The sequence below is a fragment of the Phragmites australis genome, chromosome 2 (assembly GCF_958298935.1).
Source record: "Phragmites australis chromosome 2, lpPhrAust1.1, whole genome shotgun sequence".
NCBI classification, from domain to species: domain Eukaryota; kingdom Viridiplantae; phylum Streptophyta; class Magnoliopsida; order Poales; family Poaceae; genus Phragmites; species Phragmites australis.
This window is the reverse complement of record NC_084922.1, coordinates 46,321,313-46,343,580: the sequence shown is the minus strand read 5'-3', so window position 1 is coordinate 46,343,580 and position 22,268 is coordinate 46,321,313. Positions and strand designations below refer to the sequence as shown.

At 43.2% G+C, this 22,268-nt stretch overlaps 1 protein-coding gene across 1 annotated transcript; it reads right to left on the bottom strand.

Moving 5' to 3' along the window:
* Positions 1-6,845: 6,845 nt before the first annotated feature.
* Positions 6,846-8,286, bottom strand: LOC133910181 (uncharacterized). The gene is made up of 2 exons (XM_062352693.1): positions 8,038-8,286; positions 6,846-7,962 (listed from the first exon to the last, which is right to left on the bottom strand). The coding sequence occupies exon 2, from the start codon at positions 7,942-7,944 to the stop codon at positions 7,123-7,125; it is 822 nt and encodes a 273-aa protein (XP_062208677.1). The 5' UTR covers positions 7,945-7,962; positions 8,038-8,286; the 3' UTR covers positions 6,846-7,122.
* Positions 8,287-22,268: the final 13,982 nt, after the last annotated feature.

Here is a 22,268-nt window from a genome sequence, read left to right as displayed (position 1 = left end):
AACGCAAAAATGTGTTAAAAATTCATGTTTTTTATTTAACTCACGATTTTATTTGGGAGTATAAAAATAGTCTAAAAATTCTAAACATTTTCACGAACAAAATAGAGGTCACTAGCAATCCGTTTTAATTGGTTTGATCCAAAAATCATGAGCCAATATTTAATTAAAATTCTCTAAATAAGCTAACTTTTATAAATTCTAGCAATTTTTAATACCTCAAATAAATTCTCAAAAATCTAGAAAAAATCACTAATATTCTTCTAATGTGATGTACTAATTTATAAAAATGTTTCAAACCCTATGTTATTTAGTGAAAAAATAAGTTCCTTTATAATGATCCATTTATATGCATTCTTATCATTTCATGTCATATTCTCTTTTAATTCAATTTGAATAAAAATAAACGCATACATTCTCTTTTAATTCATTTCATGCGATATTCTCTTTTGTGGAGGATGACCGCCCTTGTTGTCATGGCTGGAGTGATGTGAAGATATACGGCTGAGAAGATGAAAAGCATGACAAGGCAAGAGGATGTTGCGCACTTGCGAAGGTGTTTCGATCTACCGAGGAGTGACAATGTTTGGTTGGGAATTTTTTTGCTTCCTTAGTGCAGACAACAAAGGTGCATGAAAATCAATCTTAATATGTTCATGTTGACTGCATTACATGAGAAGAATATTAGCACATCTCATCGTCAAATGTGCTGGGTGAGCTTGAAATGATAAAAGAGAATATCACATGAAATGAATTAAAAGAGAATGTATGCATTTATTTTTATTTAAATTGAATTAAAAAGAGAATATCACATGAAATGATAAGAATGCATATAAATGAGGATGTCAAACAGAGAGGATATTAGCATATCTCATCGTCAAATGTGCTGGGTGAGCTTGAAATAATAAAATATTAGTACATGAAATGAAATGAATTAAAAAGAGAATGTCACATGAAATGAATTAAAAGAGAATATGACATGAAATGATAAGAATGCATATAAATGTATCATTATAAAGGAACTTATTTTTTCACCAAATAACATAGGGTTCGAAACATTTTTATAAATTAGTACATCACATTAGAAGAATATTAGTGATTTTTTTCTAGATTTTTGAGAATTTATTTGAGGTATTAAAAATTGCTAGAATTTATAAAAGTTAGCTTATTTAGAGAATTTTAATTAAATATTGGCTCATGCTTTTTGGATCAAACCAATTAAAACGGATTGCTAGTGACCTCTATTTTATTCGTGAAAATGTTTAGAATTTTTAGACTATTTTTATACTCCCAAATAAAATCGTGAGTTAAATAAAAAACATGAATTTTTAACACATTTCTGCGTTCTACTGTAGCTTGCTAGCTTCTCCCTGCACGGTAGAAGCCGTATTCGGCAACTGAGGTGCCGAATACGGCTTTCGGCACCTCAGTTGCCGAATACAGCGTGTTTTTGGTATTTGAGGTGTCGAATACGGTAAACAGTGTCGTATTCGGTACTTCAGTTGCCGAAATTAGTGGGCTCAACGTATTTTCGGAGTTTGAGGTACCGAAATTGAGTTTTCGGATTTTAAAGTGCCGAATACAGATGCTAGATTTACAAATACGCCGATATGTTGTCTATTTTCGTAAATATGCTAGCGTATGTTGTCTATTTTTGTATTTGTCTCTCCCGCATCTCTATCCATCGCACGAGCTGACAGTTCTAGGCAAATTTGGAAATTTAGACAACATACGCGACCGTATTTGCGAAAATAGACAACATGTCGACGTATTTGCAAATCTAGCACTCGTATTCGGTATCTCAAATACCGAAATTTGAATTTCGGAAACTGAAAATCCGAAAACACCGTATTCGGCAACTGAGGTACCGAATACGGCACTGTGGGCTGTATTCGGCACCTCAGTTGCCGAATACACCCTGTACTCTGCTGTATTCGGCAACTGAGGTGCCGAATACAGCCCACAGTGCCGTATTCGGCACCTCAGTTGCCGAATTCAGTACATCATGTCACTTCCACGTCCTGTCAATGCTTTCGGTGTGTGCGTGCCAGCGGGATGCTGCTTTTGCGCTTAATAAAAGCCCTGGCTCGCAGAAGAGAGAAGGGAGAAGAGAAGAGAGCAGCAAAGGAGAGAAGGGAGAAGAGAAGAGAGCAGCAAAGGAGAGAAGGGAGAAGAAAAGAGAGCAGCAGTGGAGAGAAGAGAGCAGCAACGGAGCAACGCTAGGAGAAGTAGCTCGAGCAGAGGGGGCAGCCGGAGAGGATCAACGCGAGCAGCAGCCGCGCTCAATTTCCTTAAGGTAAGTTTTTAGATTACGTAGTTAATTAGTAATTATAATTAGATTTTTTTTAGTTCGTTCAGAAGTATATTAATCATTTCGTCAGTATATTGTTAAATTCATTCAAGTACATTTGATTAATTATATTATTTTGGTAAATTAGAGTATTTAAATTAATGATTTAGTTGGGTTATATAATTTTTATTAGTAAGTGTGATTAGATTCTTTACTTAATATAGTAACATGAATTTACGGGATTTAATCTAGGTAATTAGTTTTATTAAAGTAATATAATTACGTAGTTAATTAGTAATTATAATTAGATTTTTCTTAGTTCGTTCAGAAGTATATTAGTCATTTCGTCAGTATATTGTTAAATTCATTCAAGTACATTTGATTAATTATATTATTTTGGTAAATTAGAGTATTTAAATTAATGATTTAGTTGGGTTATATAAGTTTTATTAGTAAGTGTGATTAGATTCTTTACTTAATATAGTAACATGAATTTACGTGATTTAATCTAGGTAATTAGTTTTATTAAAGTAATATAATTAATCAATTAACTTGATTAATTAGTTTAATCACTTAGGTTTGGTAGAACCGTAGAAGATAGTGTCCAGTAGCAACAAAGATGCATATTAGTTGTAAGGTTTGGTAGAACCGTAGAAGATAGTGTCCAGTAGCAACAAAGATGCATATTAGTTGTATATTGCACTATTTAATTAGTATTATTTTTGTACTTATTATTTATTACATGTATATTTATTTAGGAGATACGGTATGATTTTTCATATTTATTATGGAGAACGTCCCACAGTTTTGCACGGGAGACTTGTAACAATTCAGAACTGCCAGCACATAGAGAGTTCGGTTGAGGTACCTATTGATCTAGATGGCCTGAAATCACATATTATGCGCCTTTTGCGTGTGAACCAGCAGTCCCATACTGTTGTCTTAGAGGGTGTACGGCCGCGGCTTGTTCCAAATAGCTCGGTCATTGTCCATACGTTGTTCGAGATGAGTAGGAACAACGCATGGGCTTTGTACTCACGCAAGGCATTGGAGGAGAACTTTGATATGGCGGTGTACGTAAACATAGTGTCATGACTGGTGCAAGGTGATGCAGTGACCACTGTGGAAGGCTCAAGCCAGGAGGTGATGCATGAAGAGGATGGAGGGCATGTCGGGGAGGGCAGTTCCAGTAGAGAGGGAGGTAGAGTGGACCCTGGTGAGGTCGATGCAGGATGCATGGATAATGAAGACGGTGGTAGCGGGGATGAAGAAGCTGCTGACAATGATGACCCGGTCCCGGCGATCCAGTACTTTCGTGGTACTGGGCTCCTGGAGTGTGTCGTCGTTGAGTATAACACCTTATCTAACTGGGGATACCAGAATAGCGATATTCAGGTCGGGCAACAGTTTCGTAACAGAGGGGAGGTCATCCACTTTATTAGCAACTATGCTGTAATAACAAGAAGGGACCACAAGTGCGCCCGGTCTAACCCTACGGAGTATGAGGTCAGGTGTACGAAGCACCCGAATTGCCCTTACTTCGTACGAGCACATCAGCCGAAATATGAGAACTATTTTGTGATTAGTAGACACACCCCACATACATGCAGCGAAGAGGCTATTAGGAATGTGAGCCACGCCGTTGATGCGAGGTTCGTAGCCCAACTCCTCATCACGCTTATTGGCACAGAAATTTGTTTGTCGCCAAAATCGATTATGGGGGAGGTGCACACTAAGACTGGCATGCTTATCAATTACCACACCGCGTGGCGAGCGAAGCAGAAGGCATTGAAGATGCTGTTTGGAAGCTTCGAAGAGTCATACAACAATGCTCTGAGACTGCTGCAGAAGATTGCCATGACGAATCCAGGGACTCAGTGGGCCATGGCGGATGAGCCGATCAGGCTAGATGATGGGTCATATAGCACCACTGACCGATACCTCATTAGGTTATTCTGGTCCTTTGGACAATGCATCGAAGCATTCAGGCATTGTAGGCCGGTTGTATGCGTGGATGCCACATTTCTAAGCGGTAAGTTCCATGGTACCCTTATGACAGCAATGGCGGCGGATGCAAATAATCAGATCATTCCTCTCGCCTTTGCAATGGTTGAGAGTGAAAACAATGATAGTTGGCTGTGGTTCCTCACCTTGGTAAGGACACGTGTTGTGGGAAATAGGGAACGAGTTTGCGTCATCTCAGACCGCAACAAGGGTCTTCTGCATGCGTTGGACGTGCTGCATGATAGCACAAACTGCTCTATTGCATGGCCTGATGTGGAGAGAAGATGGTGCATGCGACACTTGGGCGCGAACCTGTACACAAGGTACCGCAGCAAGTCGCTTGTAAAGAGATTCAAAGGGCTATGTCTTCAGAACCAGCAGGCGAAGTTCAACGAGATATGGAGAGAGTTAAATGAGACCACTCGCAAGATGATGGCAGACCAGCAAGCAGGGGAGGATCAACTGCGGGCGCAAATGGTTGGGGGCCAAACTATCGTTAGTCGTTCACGTGGTACATTTAGCCAGTGGATAGCGGGGAAGCCGGCGGAGCGTTGGGCCCTTATCCATGACACTCATGGTGCCAGGTTAGCGCATAGAATTGTAATGATCATATTGTACCGATTCTTATGCAAATAGCCATTCTAAAATTATTGTATCCCATGTTAGGTACTCCATCATGACAATGAACATAGCGGAGGCGTTCAACAATGTCCTGAAGGGAGTACGGGGCCTCCCGTTGTGTGCCATTATTGAGCTCACATTCTACAGAACGGCGGACTACTTTCGAGACCGTGGTAATGCTGCTATGAAGTGCAGCACACGGTTTTCACCTAAGGTGGAGCAAATCATATCAAGAAGGAGGAGCAAGGCACACTTTCATCGGTCGAGGATCTACGACTTGGCCAACAATGACTTTGAGGTCATGTGCCGCCGTAGGTATGCTTCAGGGTATAGCGCCGGGGACACCGTGCAGCAATGTCAACTTGGACCTAACGAGGTGAAGTGCACATGCAATAAGCCAAAACTGCACCATATCCCGTGCTCGCATGTCTTAGCCGCTTGCAGGGACATAGGTGGCAATGACGGATCACAGTACGTATCACCGTACTTCACGATCGATGCATTGAGGAGCACATGGCTTCCAAAGATGCGGTCCTTTAACATCGGAACCAACTACAAATCGATCGAGGGCCCTAAGTGGGTACCTTATCCACGAGCACGACGCACAGATCCTGGAAGGCCTAGATCTACGAGGCTGCAAGGTGACATGGATGAAGCAGATGCTGTTGATGGCCTTCGCAGGTGCAAACTTTGCAAACAACCTGGACATGACAGGAGGACTTGCCCGACCCGTCAGTAAACTATCAGCCCACTGTCAAACTGAACTATCTTAGAGACTTTGTATTGTAAAATGTTATTCACCTGTTAGTTGTACTACTTATTGTGCATTATGTGGTTTGCACTGTACCCCTTTAGACAAGAAGTGACCATTGTATTGTAAATGTAATTTTATTTATTTATTTCGTGTTTCTTAAATATTCATGGATCCGTGTTTTGATGCAGAGACAGAGCGTAGGTAGTCAGTGAGCAAGAAATCTATGGCGGGATCCTCTAGTACAGGCTTTCCATGGACACCTGCAACGATCGCTATAGCACTTAATGCCTCCTTACAGGTTGTGCGCGAAGGAAACGATGATCCGTTAAAGGAGAACAACATAATCCAAGCCGTGGCGAAATTGCATGCAAGACCCATATGTTCTAGGTTAACCGCGCCACTCCAATGTGTAACCACCGAGGACCTTAGGGCCCTCTTGTATCACCGACGTCAAATGTATCTGAGGGTCCGCGAACTGGCTGACCATCCTTCTGTGATAGGTTTCTCTAGGAGGCAAAGAACGATAGTAATGTCGCCAGACCAGTATGCATCCCATATTCAGGTATGTCATATAAACATTTGGTCACCCTACTTATCTTATTTCCATTGATTCGAACGGTCCTCTTCTGCGTCAGGCTTTCCCGGAAGACGAACAGTTGATCAACAAAGAAATCTCACACTTCTTGACGATGTGTATGCTCTTCGACGGGGGTGTGATGCCTGGTTCGCGTAGAAGAAGACGACAGTCAGCGAATCAAAGGGGTACAGAGGCGACCTCTACGAATCATCCAGATAATGACGATGACGAAGATGATGACGATTTCATGCCCCCCATGCCTAGACATTCGAACAGAAATACAGGAGAAAGTTCTAGGAACACTGCAAGAGGACGTTCACGCACAACATCGAGATGCCATACAACTGATAGGGAAATAGGACGTGGTACCACCTCGGAGAAACCTCAAGATGATAACGACGACGACGATTTCATGCCACAACGACCCCGCCCTCCGAGGCTTCCATCTCCGGAGGACACCGATGACCCTGAAAATGATGATGGATTTGCTCGTACTCATTTTTACAACTTCCCAGAACCACCTCGGAGACGACAACCATCTTACCCTTATAGCTTTGACCATCGCACCTGGAATTCTTACGCTAATTTGCGTCGCCACTTTCCTTCGCCCTAAGCATCTATTGTAACCCTATATATTTTATTCCCTTAAGGCATGATATTATGTTCTTTAGGCGTATCGTACATGATAATGTTTGTTGTTGTTCGCTCTTTATGTGTAACCTCTGTACCGGGTTCCATGCTACTTATGCTTTACAACTACTATTGTTTCCTCTGTACTGAGAATTTCTTAAATTAACAATACAGTGAATAAGACATAATAGGGATGACCTCGACATTAAAATCAATAATACATGTGTCATGACAAATTGTCCTGGCTACTCAACGGCGACGATGCCTCACACAATCTCCAGGCGTGTAAGCGTCTGGCGGGTGTGTGGCTCTCATCCCAGCAGCCTGCGCAGGCCCCTGCCTTGCGTGCCCTTGGTCATCTTCATCATCATCTGCCTGCCCTGTGGGAACCCCACCGAACGTGTATCCCACCCCGCTTACTCGGCTCTGCATGTACCATGCCGAAGGATCCTCGTGCGGAAGTGTGGACGGCCCTAGAACGTGCTCCGATGGAGTCCAGTGTGCCGAAGGCTCGCCATGCTGGTACCAATGTGAACTTCCAGGTTCATTGAGATCATGGGAGGACTGTCCGCCGAGTAGATCAGTGAAGGTGGCGGTCGCATGCATTGCAGCACCCCAGTCAAAAGCATTAGGGTCGCTCCAGCAAGGGGTCTGCTGCGTGTAGTCAACGACGTCCTCCTGATGAGTAGATGCTGCAGCCGGAGGTGTCATCGTAGCCGGAGGTGCTAGTGAACCCAGCGTAACCTGCTCGGGCGCAGGAGGCTGCGTGCACTCCTCGGCCTCAGCACCGGAACATGAGACATGACGCGCCGAAGCTGAAGATGTATGTCGTGATTCTGACCGGACGGGTTCCTCACGAGCACTGGATGACCGCCTGCTGTGGGAGGCACGAGACGGGTCCATGGCATGTTGGTCGTACCCCCTCCATTGCGGGGCACACCCACCTAGACCACGTATAGCGTTTAGGAAGCGGGATCCTCTTGTCCTCATGTACTCCCGGAGAGGGTTACGATCCCTCTGCGATGATGACCTGCTTGGTTCCCCAAAAGGTTGATCCGCTTGCGTATGCATCTCATACGCCTCTTCAGTCTGTATAAGATGAGGGACATGTCAGTAATACACATATTTTCCAAAGAAAACCAATATAAGTAACGCATCACTTACCACAACATGAAGTAGGCGGGCACGATCCTCGGGGAAGGGTCTGGGGCCCGGCTGTACAGGTCCGCTGAGTAAGGTGGCACGCGTGCGCGGACGGTACCAAGCAAGGTAGTCCCAGTACGTGGCCTCGTTGTATTGTCCAGCAGTAATGATGACATCCACCGCAGCTGATTCTGTCCACCTCCGTATGTACTCGGCATTCTTGGATGCCCAGTCCTGCGTGCCTCCGCCCCCCTTTGAGCTCCACCTGTACGTGACATAAACAGTTATAATTTGTTAACATGGATAACCAATGTACTAAGGCAACATACAATAACACACTTACTCGTGCACCCGTCCGGCGTCTCGTGGTGCTGGAACAGGCACCACCTGTCGGTACCCGAACTGCCTCTGTACACGTTCTGAAGAATATACTTCCACGCAGTTCATGTACAACAAGAAGCATGTGGTCAACCATAAGTCTGCGTCACGGCTACAAGAGGATGCCAGGAGTCCACCATCTGCAATTTCTTTTACTCGTGCCATACGCCATGGATCCCAATCCACTAGATCAGCGCTAAGGATGTCCAGGTCACTTATCACCCTGGAGTAGTTACCATGGTCTTGCTGCTGACTCCATCTTAGCCTGGCATGAATCCACCGATACCCCATCGTTGGCCTTATGTCATCTGCAATGCCATCAGAGATGTGAACTGGGTAGTAGCACTTGAGCACCCAAGGTCTGGAAACCGGGAGGTACTCCCAACTCCATAACTGTAAGAGATGTAAGCACCCTGTAATGGTTGCCTTCCTCTTTGTTCGCTGGGTTGCATCACACAATCCTCTGTAGGTTGCAGCCAACACTGCAGATCCCCAACTGTAAGATGTAGGCTCATAAGGATGTGACGCGAGGTGGGCTGCTAACCATACAATATGTGGGACGACATAATCGCCTGCCGTGTTGCAGAACATGATGCCTCCGAGCAGGACGTATAAGTACACCTCATAGTGTTGCATAAGTGTATTCTCGTCCGCATCCAGTGGGCATGGACCGAATTGTGTCAGCCCATGAACCCAGGACATGGAGAGGCCAGCATCCTTCCCGTCGTATTGCACACCAAACCTATAAGATGCAGATGGTCAATGACGCTTTAATAGCACTGTAATATTTTAAATGCATTACATAACAAATAATTACCTATCTGCAACATAACCCTTCCACTGCTCCCTTGCGGGTCGCGAAACTATTAACGGGGCACCCCTTATTGGCAGCCCGGTCAGCATGGCCACGTCCCGCAGTGTTACTGCCATCTCACCAAAAGGAAAGTGGAAAGTGTGTGTCTCAGGACGCCAGCGGTCGACGAGACCTGTGAGCAGTGCCTCATCAATTGCCGGGAGAGGTGTCCTACCACCGACCTCCATGGGAGCTCCGGCCATCATGAGAGCGAAAGGTAGTAGTCCCGCCCGTGCGAGTGGCTCGTGGAATCGAGGGTCCAACTCCTTAATCTTGTGCACACTCCGGGCTCGTAACGGACCCAACTGCATGAGTTATCCAATACATGTACAGCGTTAGTTCAAAATTCTCGTACCAATGAAATAGCACATATAAACGTGGTACCTGTTGTCCTGTGAATATCATCCTTCCCCTATGGTTCTCGTCGTACCGCTGCTGAAGAAGCTCGGGAAGACCACCATGAGCCATGATAATGATTTAAGGCTTTATGGTTCAACAAATAGGTGAACAACAAATTAGAATATATTACAAGCTTTATAATATTGTATCTGCTAAACAAAGGTACACGTAATTTTTTCTAATTTTACCGGATAAGGACATTCATATAATTATACTAAGGACACAATCTAATTACAATGTTGAAAGAAATTCATGATATCAAACTAATTAAATAATATAATTATATAGACTAATCAAATTCATATAATCAAACTAAGCATCGTAATTAATTAATCTAAGTACTCTAATTTATCAAATAATTTAATTCATTTAATCTAATTAAATAAACTAAGTACTCTAATTAATTAATCTAAGTAATCTAATAACGTAATTAAATAATCTAATTTGTATAATCTAAGTACTCTAATTAAATAAACTAAGTACTCTAATTAAACTCTAAGTACTCTAATAACGTAATTAAATAATCTAATTTATATAATCAAAGTACTCTAATTTATCAAATTAATATAATTAAAAAAATGTAATTGAACGGATTAAACAATCTACTCTTGAAAAACTAATCTACTTCAAAACGGACTAACCAAATAAGCTAATTACTCTAAATAATATTACTAACCTAAGTATTAAATAGGTAATATAAGGACTAACCGGTACGAAAGCTAATTAAGTGCTTACGTTGCTCCTCTTCTGCTGATGCTTCTCGCGTTCCTCTGCTCCCTTCTCTTCTCCCTTTTCTGCTCTGCTGCTGCTGCGACCTCAATTTATTCAGCAGAGCAGCGATCTCTCCGCGTGTGGCGCCAAAACAACAAATGCATGCACCGGCCGAAAGCATCACGGGAGGGAAGGGAAAAATGATTGATGTGACGTAAAAGAGATTGATGCGACGCAGCAAAATCGGTGGCAAATCGGTCGACCGGCGTATTCGGCAACTGAGGTGCCGAATACGGCACTGTGGGCCGTATTCGGCACCTCAGTTGCCGAATACGGTGTTTTCGGATTTTCAGTTTCCGAAATTCAAATTTCGGTATTTGAGATACCGAATACGAGTGCTAGATTTGCAAATACGTCGACATGTTGTCTATTTTCGCAAATACGGTCACGTATGTTGTCTAAATTCCCAAATTTGCCGACAATTCTATAAACCACGGTTGTTTTCTTATAGCTAGCGTCCTCTAATTAGCGGTTAGTAACATCTTTATTTTGAAATAGGTGTCTGGATAAGATGATACTAGTATTTTTTTTAACTCGAAGCATCAGGTGTTCGTAGCTGCAAATGCTGACTTGGGGTACTCGGGAAACGAAAACGAAACGGAGCTAGAAAGTATGACCAATTAGCTCCCACTTTTGCCGCCGCATCGGTAAGTTTGCAACTCTATTTTTTCTCTATTTTTTTCTTAATATCTTATAAACAATTTCAAGCTATTTGAAATTTGAAAGAGTGTAGTAATATGATATTACTCTGTATCTCTACTTATTTAAAACATACATAGTGATTCTAATACTAAATAAAACGTCATGCCTCTCCTAGCTCTAACATAATCCTCTCTCACGCCTAACCCTAATCTCGATCCCTTACCTCTCCCTAAACCCTAGGCGCCCTTGCTCCTAACCCTAGCAGTCACCATCTCCATTGCCTCCTCTCATCTTTGCCATCCCCTCACCCTTCTACGCACTATTGTCTGTGCATCCTCATCGAGATCCACACCACCTTTGCCTAGCTTCCTTCACTCTACTACCATCCCGACTCCGATGAGATCATATGTTGTAGATCTGCTCCAGTGTTGTCCGTGCCCCTCCATGCATGAGGGGATGGCATATGAGGCTTCATTCTCCTGTGATTGAGGCTTGACAATAAGGCTATTGAGGGGAGCACGGGGGACACGAGTGGAGCGTCGAAGCGATGGAAAAGGCCAGCCACCTCCTCCACCAGGGGTCCTCGTCGTCGTTAGCGTAATCCACGAGCTCTCTACCGCTTCCATGTCACCAAACTCATCGTCACATTCTCCTCTTAGTCTAATCCATGTCCACTGTGCTATAGCTAGCCAAATTCGCGACCTCGTCGTAGCCTCCCTAATCCCCCTTTTCTCCATTGCAATCCTCCAGGTCGCCACTGGCTAGTATCGCCCAGTTGGAAGCCTGGCATGCATTATGCATGCAAGCCCTCCTCCCTATGGCGCCTTTCTCACATGAAGGTAGGGTTAAGAGGGGGGGGGGTCTGAAAAGTGCGAAGGACTTCATGTGTTGCAACGATAGGTGTGATGGCAATTGCAAAGGTGTCCTCCACCCATGATTTGCGGCATGCTCGAGTCTAGAGATGGCGTGGTGGCGAAGTCCGAGGAGGGGGTGGGCTTTGTGGCAGAGTTCGGCGAGAGGGTGTGCTGGCGGAGTTCGACGAGGTAGCAGTGTTGCCTGGCGGAGGAGGCGGAAGGTGTCCGATGGAGAGGTAGGGTGTGGTGGTGGCTACTGGTGGAGGGCCACCACTTCTTCTTCATCAAGCGAGTGGGTTTTATCTTGGTTAAAAAAAAAACTTCTGATACATACATCAATCTGATCATGTGAACGAGCAAATAATAAGCTACTCTGACAGGTTTAGTCATTGCCCTGTCCATATCTCCTTCCATTACCAATTTGTAAATTTAGATGTTTCATAGCTTGCTCATTGTCTTAACTTACTAACTTGTTGCAAGTCTGAATAGTGAAGTATGTATGCCATTGCATTTTGCCACATTTTCCTCTGACTTTTAGTCTGCCTATGCATTTTGATCATGCATGTACAATTGCAGGCTAGGATATGCCTCTGTATTATACTAAATTTCCTCCACTTCCAGATCAGTGCTTGTAAAGTACTGTATCAGAAGTAGTAGCCTTGGTGCTGAATTTTGCTTATCAATTTCTTTTAAATTTTCACCAGCGATCATTGCCTAGTTTTGAAACAAAGCTTGTGTCTATTGTACATATAATAGATAGGAAGCATAGCTTTGATTCAAAACTGCATCTTGATTTCACATTACTCCACTGTTGCCTTCCAAATATAGTGTGCTATGTTGTCCACTCTTCCACTGTTGCTGTTGAATATTTAAAAAAATCAATTGTGGTCTGTCTTACATTAGTCTACTGTTTCCTGCTAAAGTTAGTGTCATATGTTGTTCAATAGGTAAGTGAAGTAGTTTTTCAATGTATTTAGTTGAAGTTATTGTTAGGTAGACCACTAGAGTCATCCTGCTGCACTATTGTTTTATGGTGAGAAGAAATGTAACGCCTTCTCACTGCAGGTTCTGGTGGAGAATAGCCAGCTAATCCTTATGTTTTGCTAAGCACCTTTTAAAGGACGGATTGATAGTTATTGAGTGTCCCAGTGCTGAGTGTTCCAGCTTATTTGTTTTGTTTGTTTTCCTTTAGTTTGTGCTACCCAATATTTGGCTTCTTCAGAGGACATGGTGAATAAAATTTGTGGATTTCTGAACACAAAAAGATGAATGCCAAATTATATGCCTACTACTTTTGTAGTTGTTTCCTACTCAAGAAGTCAAGGTGTGGCTCCTCCTCCTTGAAGTTTTTTATTCTTTCCTTGGTTCAAGATCAATTCCTAGATTTGAAGCTTTGTTGCCAATTTCTAGCAACATTAGATTTTGAAAATCAGATTGCAACTATCTAATGGTTCTTTGTAGTTAGATTTCTTTTCCCATAGCTAATACATATGGAAAAATTATTGTGGCAAAAAACTCTACGTGTATGCAGTTATTTGTAACATCTTTACTTAATTTTTGAGCTTTGCCATTTTCTTTTTCCATAGGTCTAACTGTTATTGATCTAATACTTGAGTTTTGTTTCCAACCTGAATAGCCTACTCTTGCTCTAGGTTGTTGTTGATTTTGTTTCCGTGGTAACAAGAATCTCCCCTTAGTGAAACAATATTCTTGTTAGGTGCAAATTCGGCTTTTGGATTTTGGCTTACCAATGTTAATCATCTTTTTTTGGTTTATGATCAATTTTTTGTGTCCAATGCTACTAGGTAACTACAAAAGGATCAAATTTCCATTTTCGAAATTGTTTTTTAACTAATTTTATAAATTGTTTATTTGGTGGTGTAAAGAGGATAAGTTGGCTCTGTCTATTTCTTCAGCTTACAACAATACACTTTGAGTGAAAACAAAAATCCACCGATCAGGTGTCTGTACAGGGCCGATCGGCAGGTACTTCTGTAGACCGATTGGCAACTAGTTATTCAGAGAAGCACCACTTGGTACCGTATTTCTTCAGTACTGTTTCAGATGCAAACACAACGGATCCATGCACTGGCAGGAGTCAAACGTGCATGCACGGAATGGATCCTAGGCGGAGTAGCTTTGTTTTTCTCTGGGAAATAAAGGAGGTGGTGTTTTTGCTACAAGAATCCAATGCAAAGATATTGCTGATCTACTCGACGTTGGTGGAGGATCGGTAGCTGTGCCGAGTCTTACGTTGTCATTTGCTATGGACCCGGTGGATCAACGCTGGATTCTTAATTTTTTGCCGCCTAGGGCATCACTAGTGTTTAAAAGTCTTAATGAGCTTTAAAATAGGTCCACACGTATTAGTATAGTTTAAGATATGCTTGTGTTACGTTTGAGACTAGACTAGACTCTAAATTAGGGCTTCGGTTCGTGGAATTGGACTGATGGTGAAGAGAGGAGGAAAGGATTAATTTGGAAATAATATTTTATTGTTTGAGATCTGATCTCAAGCTTAAATATCGGATATAGCACTGTAGATATTAAGTTTCCTCTTATAATGTATAAGATCGGATATTAAGATCATTTTTTACTTACTATCTTTTTTTTGCACACACTACATGTGCCCTTAACTATCTCTTCTTCTACATGATTTATCGAATATCTAACTATATAGTATATACATAATATATTATATGTGAACAGGGTATACCGTGTGCATACTTAATAACTTTAGATATTATGGAACCAAATCTGTGGTACCTGACACGTCCGAAATTCAGAAGGTGTATACTAGGAAGATGTCGATTGTTTACCCAACTCGAGAAAACTAGTATCCAGGACAGATCTATATATTTATATGATAAGGAAAAGAACTCCATATCGACTACTACTGGATATGATGCAGTACATCACCCCTATATAAGACGGTGACCTAGACTCCCGGGAGGCTTTTTCTCTCGGCTATTGGAGGCAAACATCAAGATCTTAGAGTAGGAGGAACTCAGCGACTTTAGCTTTAAGTTAGACTAGATCCGATCTACTTCTTGTAATAGGTTAACCACATTGTCTGTACTCGAGTGAATACATACACATAATTATCCACACTAGATGTAGGGTATTACTCCAACTAGAGGCCCAATTCTGTATGCATCGTGTGTGTCTCGCTTCATGTTCGATCTTTGATACACAAAGATAACCCTTTTATTTCCGGACACATTGTCAGGAAAAAATACTCGACAGTTGGCGTGCCAGATAGGGGTCTTCTGCTTTTCAGAATCGACTATATCTTGAGTGCACATCGGCACCAGATTCTCTGACGTTGGCTTCTATGACCACTTTGGATCAACAATGATCACCCTCGAATCGCCCCTAGTTGGATCGGAGATCGCATTCGGAACTATGGTCTTCTGCTGGGACCATCAAGGTGAACTGATCTGCGCTGGTATTATCGAGTCTAGGCCATTGGACACATACCGTGGGGTGGAACATCTCTAGTGGGATCCCAAGGAGCCTAATATTCTCGAGTGAATGGACACCGACAACGATGAAGGTGGCGATGATGACTATATCGCTAGCCAAAGCAGCCGAACAGATCGATTTGTGTTCATGGCCAGAGGAGCCGATATCCCACTTATTGACCCAATGGCGGTAAATCCAAACACCGTGGTAAACAATGACACAGAAATTGCCGAGGATCTAGCAGCAGTAACCGCCACTCATGGTGTCGGCATTGCCGACAATATACCACTAGAGACATCTGCGGCTGGAGCCTTATGTGTCCCTAACATAACTCTCCATCAATGGACCGCCGGAGGTCAGGTACCTCCTGACCTTCAACAACAACTTCCGATGAGCACACCTCCACCGCTAGTAGCTCAAGCATCGAGGAATGAGCTCACTCAGAATAGCAACTACGGAGTAGCATCGTCTCGACCACAACCAATTCTGGGTAGTGATGATTTCAACACTCCAGATGCTAATATCTAGGAAGCCCATCTAATTATAAGATCCCTTTCTGAGTTAGATCCAACTAATCCCTTAACCCCTATGGTTAATTAGGTTAGGACCCTACTCGATGCGGTCCATATCCAAGCTGCTCGAGCGAACAATCCTAGCAACTCTAGGCGCCCCAGTCGGTAATTTGTCGGCTCGAGGAGCCACAGACGTGAGCATCCCCAAGTCGAGGGATTCCAGGCGGGATGTTTGGGTGATCAAGCCCAAGCACCGCTTTGCGGGCTAAACTGTAATTATTCTACCCATAGACATAGGAACCAATAAGACACGAGGAATCGTATTCATCGCTATCGGCATGATCTACGTACAGTAATAGACAACCGCTGTGAGGAACACCGTCAGGACGACCGCCGTTATTACAATCGCAGATCTCTAGGATGAGATAGTCGATGTAACTTTCCTGCTCGAAGGCACGCGTGATAGTCCCCCCCCCCCAACCTCCTTCTGAAGATTTTGAAAGAGGCTGTGAAACTTTTGTACATGAGCTTTGGTCGATACAATGGCCCAGGAAGTTTAAGGCGGGTCCGATCCAAAAGATGATGGGAAGATCAACCCCAACGAGTGATTACAAATCTATACCACAGTTATTCGAATAGTGGACAGTGACAACAAGGTAATGACCAATTATCTGCTGACCGCGCTCGATGGACCTACCAGGTCTTGGTTGTTGAAATTCCCTCCTAACTTGATCCGATCGTGGTCCAAGTTAAAGGCGCAATTCATAGCCAACATCCAAGGCACATTCGAACGTCCAGGAATGGAGAACGATCTCCATCAGCTGCACCAGGGTGAGGACGAATCACTCTGAGATTTCATTCGCTGGTCATGATAGGCATAATACGATCTTGGACATCTCCGATGAGTCAGTCATCATCACCTTCAAGCAAGGCATCCAGGACATGGATCTGCTCGGGAAGATGGCTACTCAGAAGATCTATAAGGTCAAGAGATCTTCAAGTTGGCCGACAAGTGTGCAAAGCAAGCAGAAGCCCAGTTAATGCCAAGAACCCTTAATCTGGAAAGGACAAGCCTGAATCCTCAAAGAACACGGGGAAGAAGAACAAACCCAGCGACAAGCGCAAGGGTCTAGATACGACCATAGCTGCGGTCAACAGGAGCAAATCATACAACACTAGGATAACAAAGGCCTAAGTTGAGGTGGAGGGAAGTGATGTCCTATTCATCGGACCAGCCAACATGACTTCGACGAATGCCATGTCATCAAAAAGAAGGTCAATGAAAAGCTCATGGTCGTTGTTGCTGAGTATAACAACAAACAGGCCAAGCTAAACGTTAATGGTGATGAGCTCGAATTCCACGAGGCTGACCAAAATCTAGCACACATCTTCAGAGGATCCACCGCGTATGAATCTAAGAGGCAGAACAAGGCGGTCAAACGAGAGATCAATTTGGCTCTGGCTGGGCCTAGTCGATACCTCAAGTGATCGGAGGTTTCGATCACCTTCAATCAAGTTGATCAGCTAGCTACAGTTTCACACCCTGGTCGATATCTGGTCGTGGTCCAACCGACTATCCTCAACATCAAAATTTCCTGAACCTTGGTTAACAGGGGTAGTTCGCTTAACCTTATCTTCGCCAAGACCCTAGACAAGATAGGAGTCCAGAGATCGAAGCTTAAGGCGGGAGTCGAGCCTTTTCATGACATAACTCCCAACTCATCGACTATGCCCCTGGGCCAGATCGAGTTGCCAGTTATATTTGGTATGCCCGACAACTTTCATACAGAGAAGCTTACCTTTGATGCCGACAATGATTATTTGGAATTAATCATTAAGACCATCATTGGACTAGCAAACAGGCTCCACATAGCTGAATCACTTGGAATCAGACAACTTCCCATGAAAGGGGACTCGCAACTAGTCGTATATCAAGTACAAAAGGGGTACCAGTGCTCAGAAGACAATATGGCAACTTATCTGAACAAGGTGCGAAAGCTCGAGCAAAAATTTGAAGGGTTAGAAGTAACACACATCAGGAGGAGTGACAACTCCGGTGCAGATGAACTAGCTATACTCGCTTCTTCCTAAGCTCTGGTACCTGTAGGAGTCTTCATTGAGAAATTCCTCAAATCATGTTGTCCCGATAGTTCGATGAATGGATGCTGCCCAACTCGACCAACAGTCTAGTCCAGTCAGTGAGGCAGAACCCACAAATACGGATGCTGCACTACTCGAACACAAACCAACTTGGATAACTCCGTACCAAGCTTATCTCAAAGGTCGAGACATCTCTAATGATGATGCATCTAAAGAGAAAATTGCTCATAACTGTAGGCTCTATGCTTTGGTAAACGACAAGCTTTATTAAAAAGAGAGTAACAGATTCTTGATTAAGTGCATCACGTGGGAAGAGGACAATAAAATATTGCTCGATATCCACAAAGGCATGTGTGGTAATCATGCGTCTTACCACACCTTGGTCGAAAAAGCTTTCGCTAAGGATTCTATTGGACGACTTCCCACCAGTATGCTTTTGATCTAGTCAAAAAGTGCTAGAGCTACTAATTTTTCGGAAGACAAAACACTCGACTTGTCCAAGCTCTGTAAACAATCCCTCTTTCTTGGCCCTTCTCCATCTGGACCTTGGATATCCTAGGACCATTCCCAAGTGCCCAAGGTGTTTATAAGTTCTTATTCATGGCTACTGACACTTTCACTAAGTGAATTGAGGTCGAACCCGTGGCTAAGAAGTTCATGAGGAGTATAATTACTCAATTCAGTATTTTGCATCAGATAATTATGAATAATAGTAGTCACTTCGACTAACAGGGTCACTGGTGAAACACCATTCTTCTTAGTTTATGGAGCAGAGGCAGTACTCCCGACTGAGTTATAGTTCGGATCACCACGAGTGGTAAGTTACCTGGAGGAAGGGCAAGAGCGGTTACGAGCGGACGACATTAATTAACTTGAGAAGTATTGCGATGGAGCATCTATTCAAGTGGTTAAGTATCAACAAGCGTTGCGTAGGTATCATAGTCAAAAGATTTAGCCCAAAAAACTCACTGCTGGGGATCTTATTCTACGAAAGGTACAGAAATAGGCTAGACACTATAAGTTATCACCCAAGTAGAAAGGACACTATATAGTGGTCAAAGTTACCTGATCTGGATCAGTGTAGCTATCTACTCCAAACGGTAAGATACTCGAGCACTCGTGGAATATCAACCAACTCTAAAAGTTTCATTCATAGAAAAGGTAAATTACAGGTAAGTCAATTACATTTGATTCGATTAACTACTCAATTACATACGTTTTCTTTTCCGTCTAACCTGTGTGGCTAGTGCAAAGTTGATAGAAAGTATTCTCCTAGCTCTTCCAAACAGTGCAGGTCCCTACTTCCCCTTGAACAATTCAAGGAACCTTCTATACTCCTCCCTTGGAAGGTAGTTGATCGCGTCGGGGATCGGACGCTAGCTAGTGTAAGGACCAGGGAGAGTGGCTGAGGAGAAGACCCTACTAGAGCTGCTGACCAGTGCTGACGATGTCGAGTGGCTCTCTGAAGGGCGTGAAGGCGATCTAGCAGTTGTCAATGGAGAAGATGACCGCACTTTCTCTACCACTGGAGATTCAGAGGCTCCATCATCGAAGACCTTGTTAGCGACCTGGTCGATGATTTCATCAAGATCACCACCATCTTCATCTCCCTCCTGCGTGGCTCGTGTCGCTGATTTCTATGTTGCTCATTCGGTAGCATCGGCGTCAAGGAAACGTCAGAGGTGGCGGGTGAAGGGTCGGTGACCTTCAACGGATATTATGTTCTTTCTCCTCTTAGGCCTTTTGATCGATTCCTCCTCATTAGAAGAAACAATGATGACTCCTGGAGGAACCATGGCGAGGGGACTTAGGGTTAGAAAACCTATCACTTCACTTTCTGGATCGGGCTTGGGAGACGACGGTGGAATGGAGGCCATGGCTTCAAACTCTACGAGTTCTACTGGACGTGTAGGGAGAAAGGAAGTAGATAAGGTGAAAAACCAACAACCTCCATTTTTTTCTCTATTTATAGTCATGGAAACGAGTCACACTATATACGTGGAGCTATCAAGATCCAATATCGATGGGCGTGAGAGCGAGACCGCCTCGGCCGCGCGCCCGCGCGACATGTCTGGCGGAAGTCTAGGCGCCACTGAGACATTGTGACTTGTCCAATCTCTGCAAAGAGATGTGTGCAGTCATTATTGCACGTCAAATCAAAGGCTACAGTGAAAACGAGTACAAGCGGAAATGGGTTTTTAATACTCACCTACCCGGCTGCTCGGGGGCTGGAGTCATCGAGTTCATGGTCGAGAAACGGAAGTCGATGCTTATGCTCTACTCTCTACTCGATCTAGCTATCAAGTGGAGAGTCGAGGACTACATCATACTTTTTCAGTGTTTCTTGCTTCACATTCTATTTTTTTTATTATCATACGAACCTGAGAGCTAGAAGCTACATCGTATAATGGTAGTGCTTATGCTTCACTTTCTACTCGAAATCAATCATGGAGCGAAGGGATAGGGGTCACATCAAGTATATTTTGGTGCATATGCTCTACTATCTGCTTTGATTATCACATCAAATAGAGAGTCAGGGGCTATTACGTATACTTTCGATACTATGTCTTTACTCTTTACATGATCCAGTCATTGAGTAGATAGTTGAGGGCTACAACACCATACACTTTCAATAACACATGTATATTCTTTTCTACTCTTAGATTGTGTAATCTTCTCATCGACCATGGAGTCAGTGGCTACATGATAATATCATACTTTTCGTAAATTTTGTATATGTCTTTTGCAAAAGTTCATCTGGCTTTGCATCAATTGCTTTGGATAAGAGCCAGTAGAGGCATATGTTGAGTTGATGACAGATAATTGTACCTAATAAAGCATAATGACACAAGAGATTGTCATACATCTCACGCCTAACGGCTAAAAAAGGTTTAGAAATTCTAGTCGATCCCATGTGTGTTCTCTGCCGAGTTCATGTTTGTACACTGGTCAAGCGCGCAAGTCAGTGAAAGTATGCAAAAGGTCATCATTATTTCCTGCTTCTAGTTTTACACTAAGTCTTCTCCTTATTCTTATTGTTGTCTCGGGTGATTACTCGAGGGTCAATATTCTAATCATTCGTCTAGTTGAGTTTTCAAATATCAATGAATATTCGATCAATAAGTCTTGAAGGTGGTCTACACACCTATGGATCAAGATTGCATCTACTCATGTTAACTCTATTTCATCGATAAGGAAATAGTGACAATAGCATATTAGATAGGCAAAATATCAGCAAAGTTTCATTGCAACCATCAGACAAAAGCATACCAAAAAGCCTACTACTTGACTAAGGAGAAAGCTTCGGTGATATCTATTTATAAGAATGCCACTTGAAATTCCCTTTAAGGGATTTTATGGTTCCGAAAACCTCGTTGTGATAGGAAACCTCAAGCACGTCATAATCGTCCCGGTGGTAAGCTGAGTTCACTCAGCAGACGCTAATATTTCGACTAGGGTTAATAACTCCAGGTATTGATGGTACAACTTCGGAGGTCATGCCTAGCAGAATTGATCTTTCTTTCGCCTAAGGAACAACCTCACATTCTAGTGGCTCCCAAATGTCTGCACCGAATGCCTAGAGGGAAACCAGCATCAATGCATTATGTTCAGCTGAATCATCCAATATCGCCACACCTCCCGATGGATCTCACGAAGCTACCCATCCAGAAAATCCGAAATACACCACCAAGATAAACGTGCACTCCTTTCATCTTCTGAAGATGAAAGCACAGCATCCTCAGAACAATAATGATGAATAATTTCCTATCCTTTCGCACAATGAACCCCTCCAGGTTCACCCAGAACTCACCATAGGAAAGAGATGTAAGATTAAAGAACCATCCGGTCACCGGGTTAATTACCCTACTTTAATCTGATGCCCTCGCTTGATGACGATCAAGAGCCCGTTCGAGACCCCAATCTTCTCACGGTTATCGCTGACTAAACCTTGAAAACTAAGGTTGAAAAATGCTTCACTTCCTAGGCGATGGACCTCCACCAAGCCATCCTTGTGCACGAACGTTTCTTTCAGGATCCAATGAGAAAATTGCATCGTCCTACGCACTTCACGCCATGAGGTGCAGACATAATGGAAGAAGGCGAAATCTTCTAGATGACGTAGTTTGTTGAAAAGATAGTGTCGAGCACTCCCAAAGGCGAAGTTGCCCAATCTGGAGTTTTCGCCATAAGATCCAAAGTGAAAGATTAAGTCTTTGAGTAGAATGCAAACAATGGTGGATGAATTCGAAGGGCGAGACTGTAGACGAGGCAACGAGG

Bases quoted from the DNA above. Each gene is read 5' to 3' on its own strand.
- LOC133910181 (XM_062352693.1), bottom strand. From the start codon at position 7,944: ATGCATACGCAAGCGGATCAACCTTTTGGGGAACCAAGCAGGTCATCA.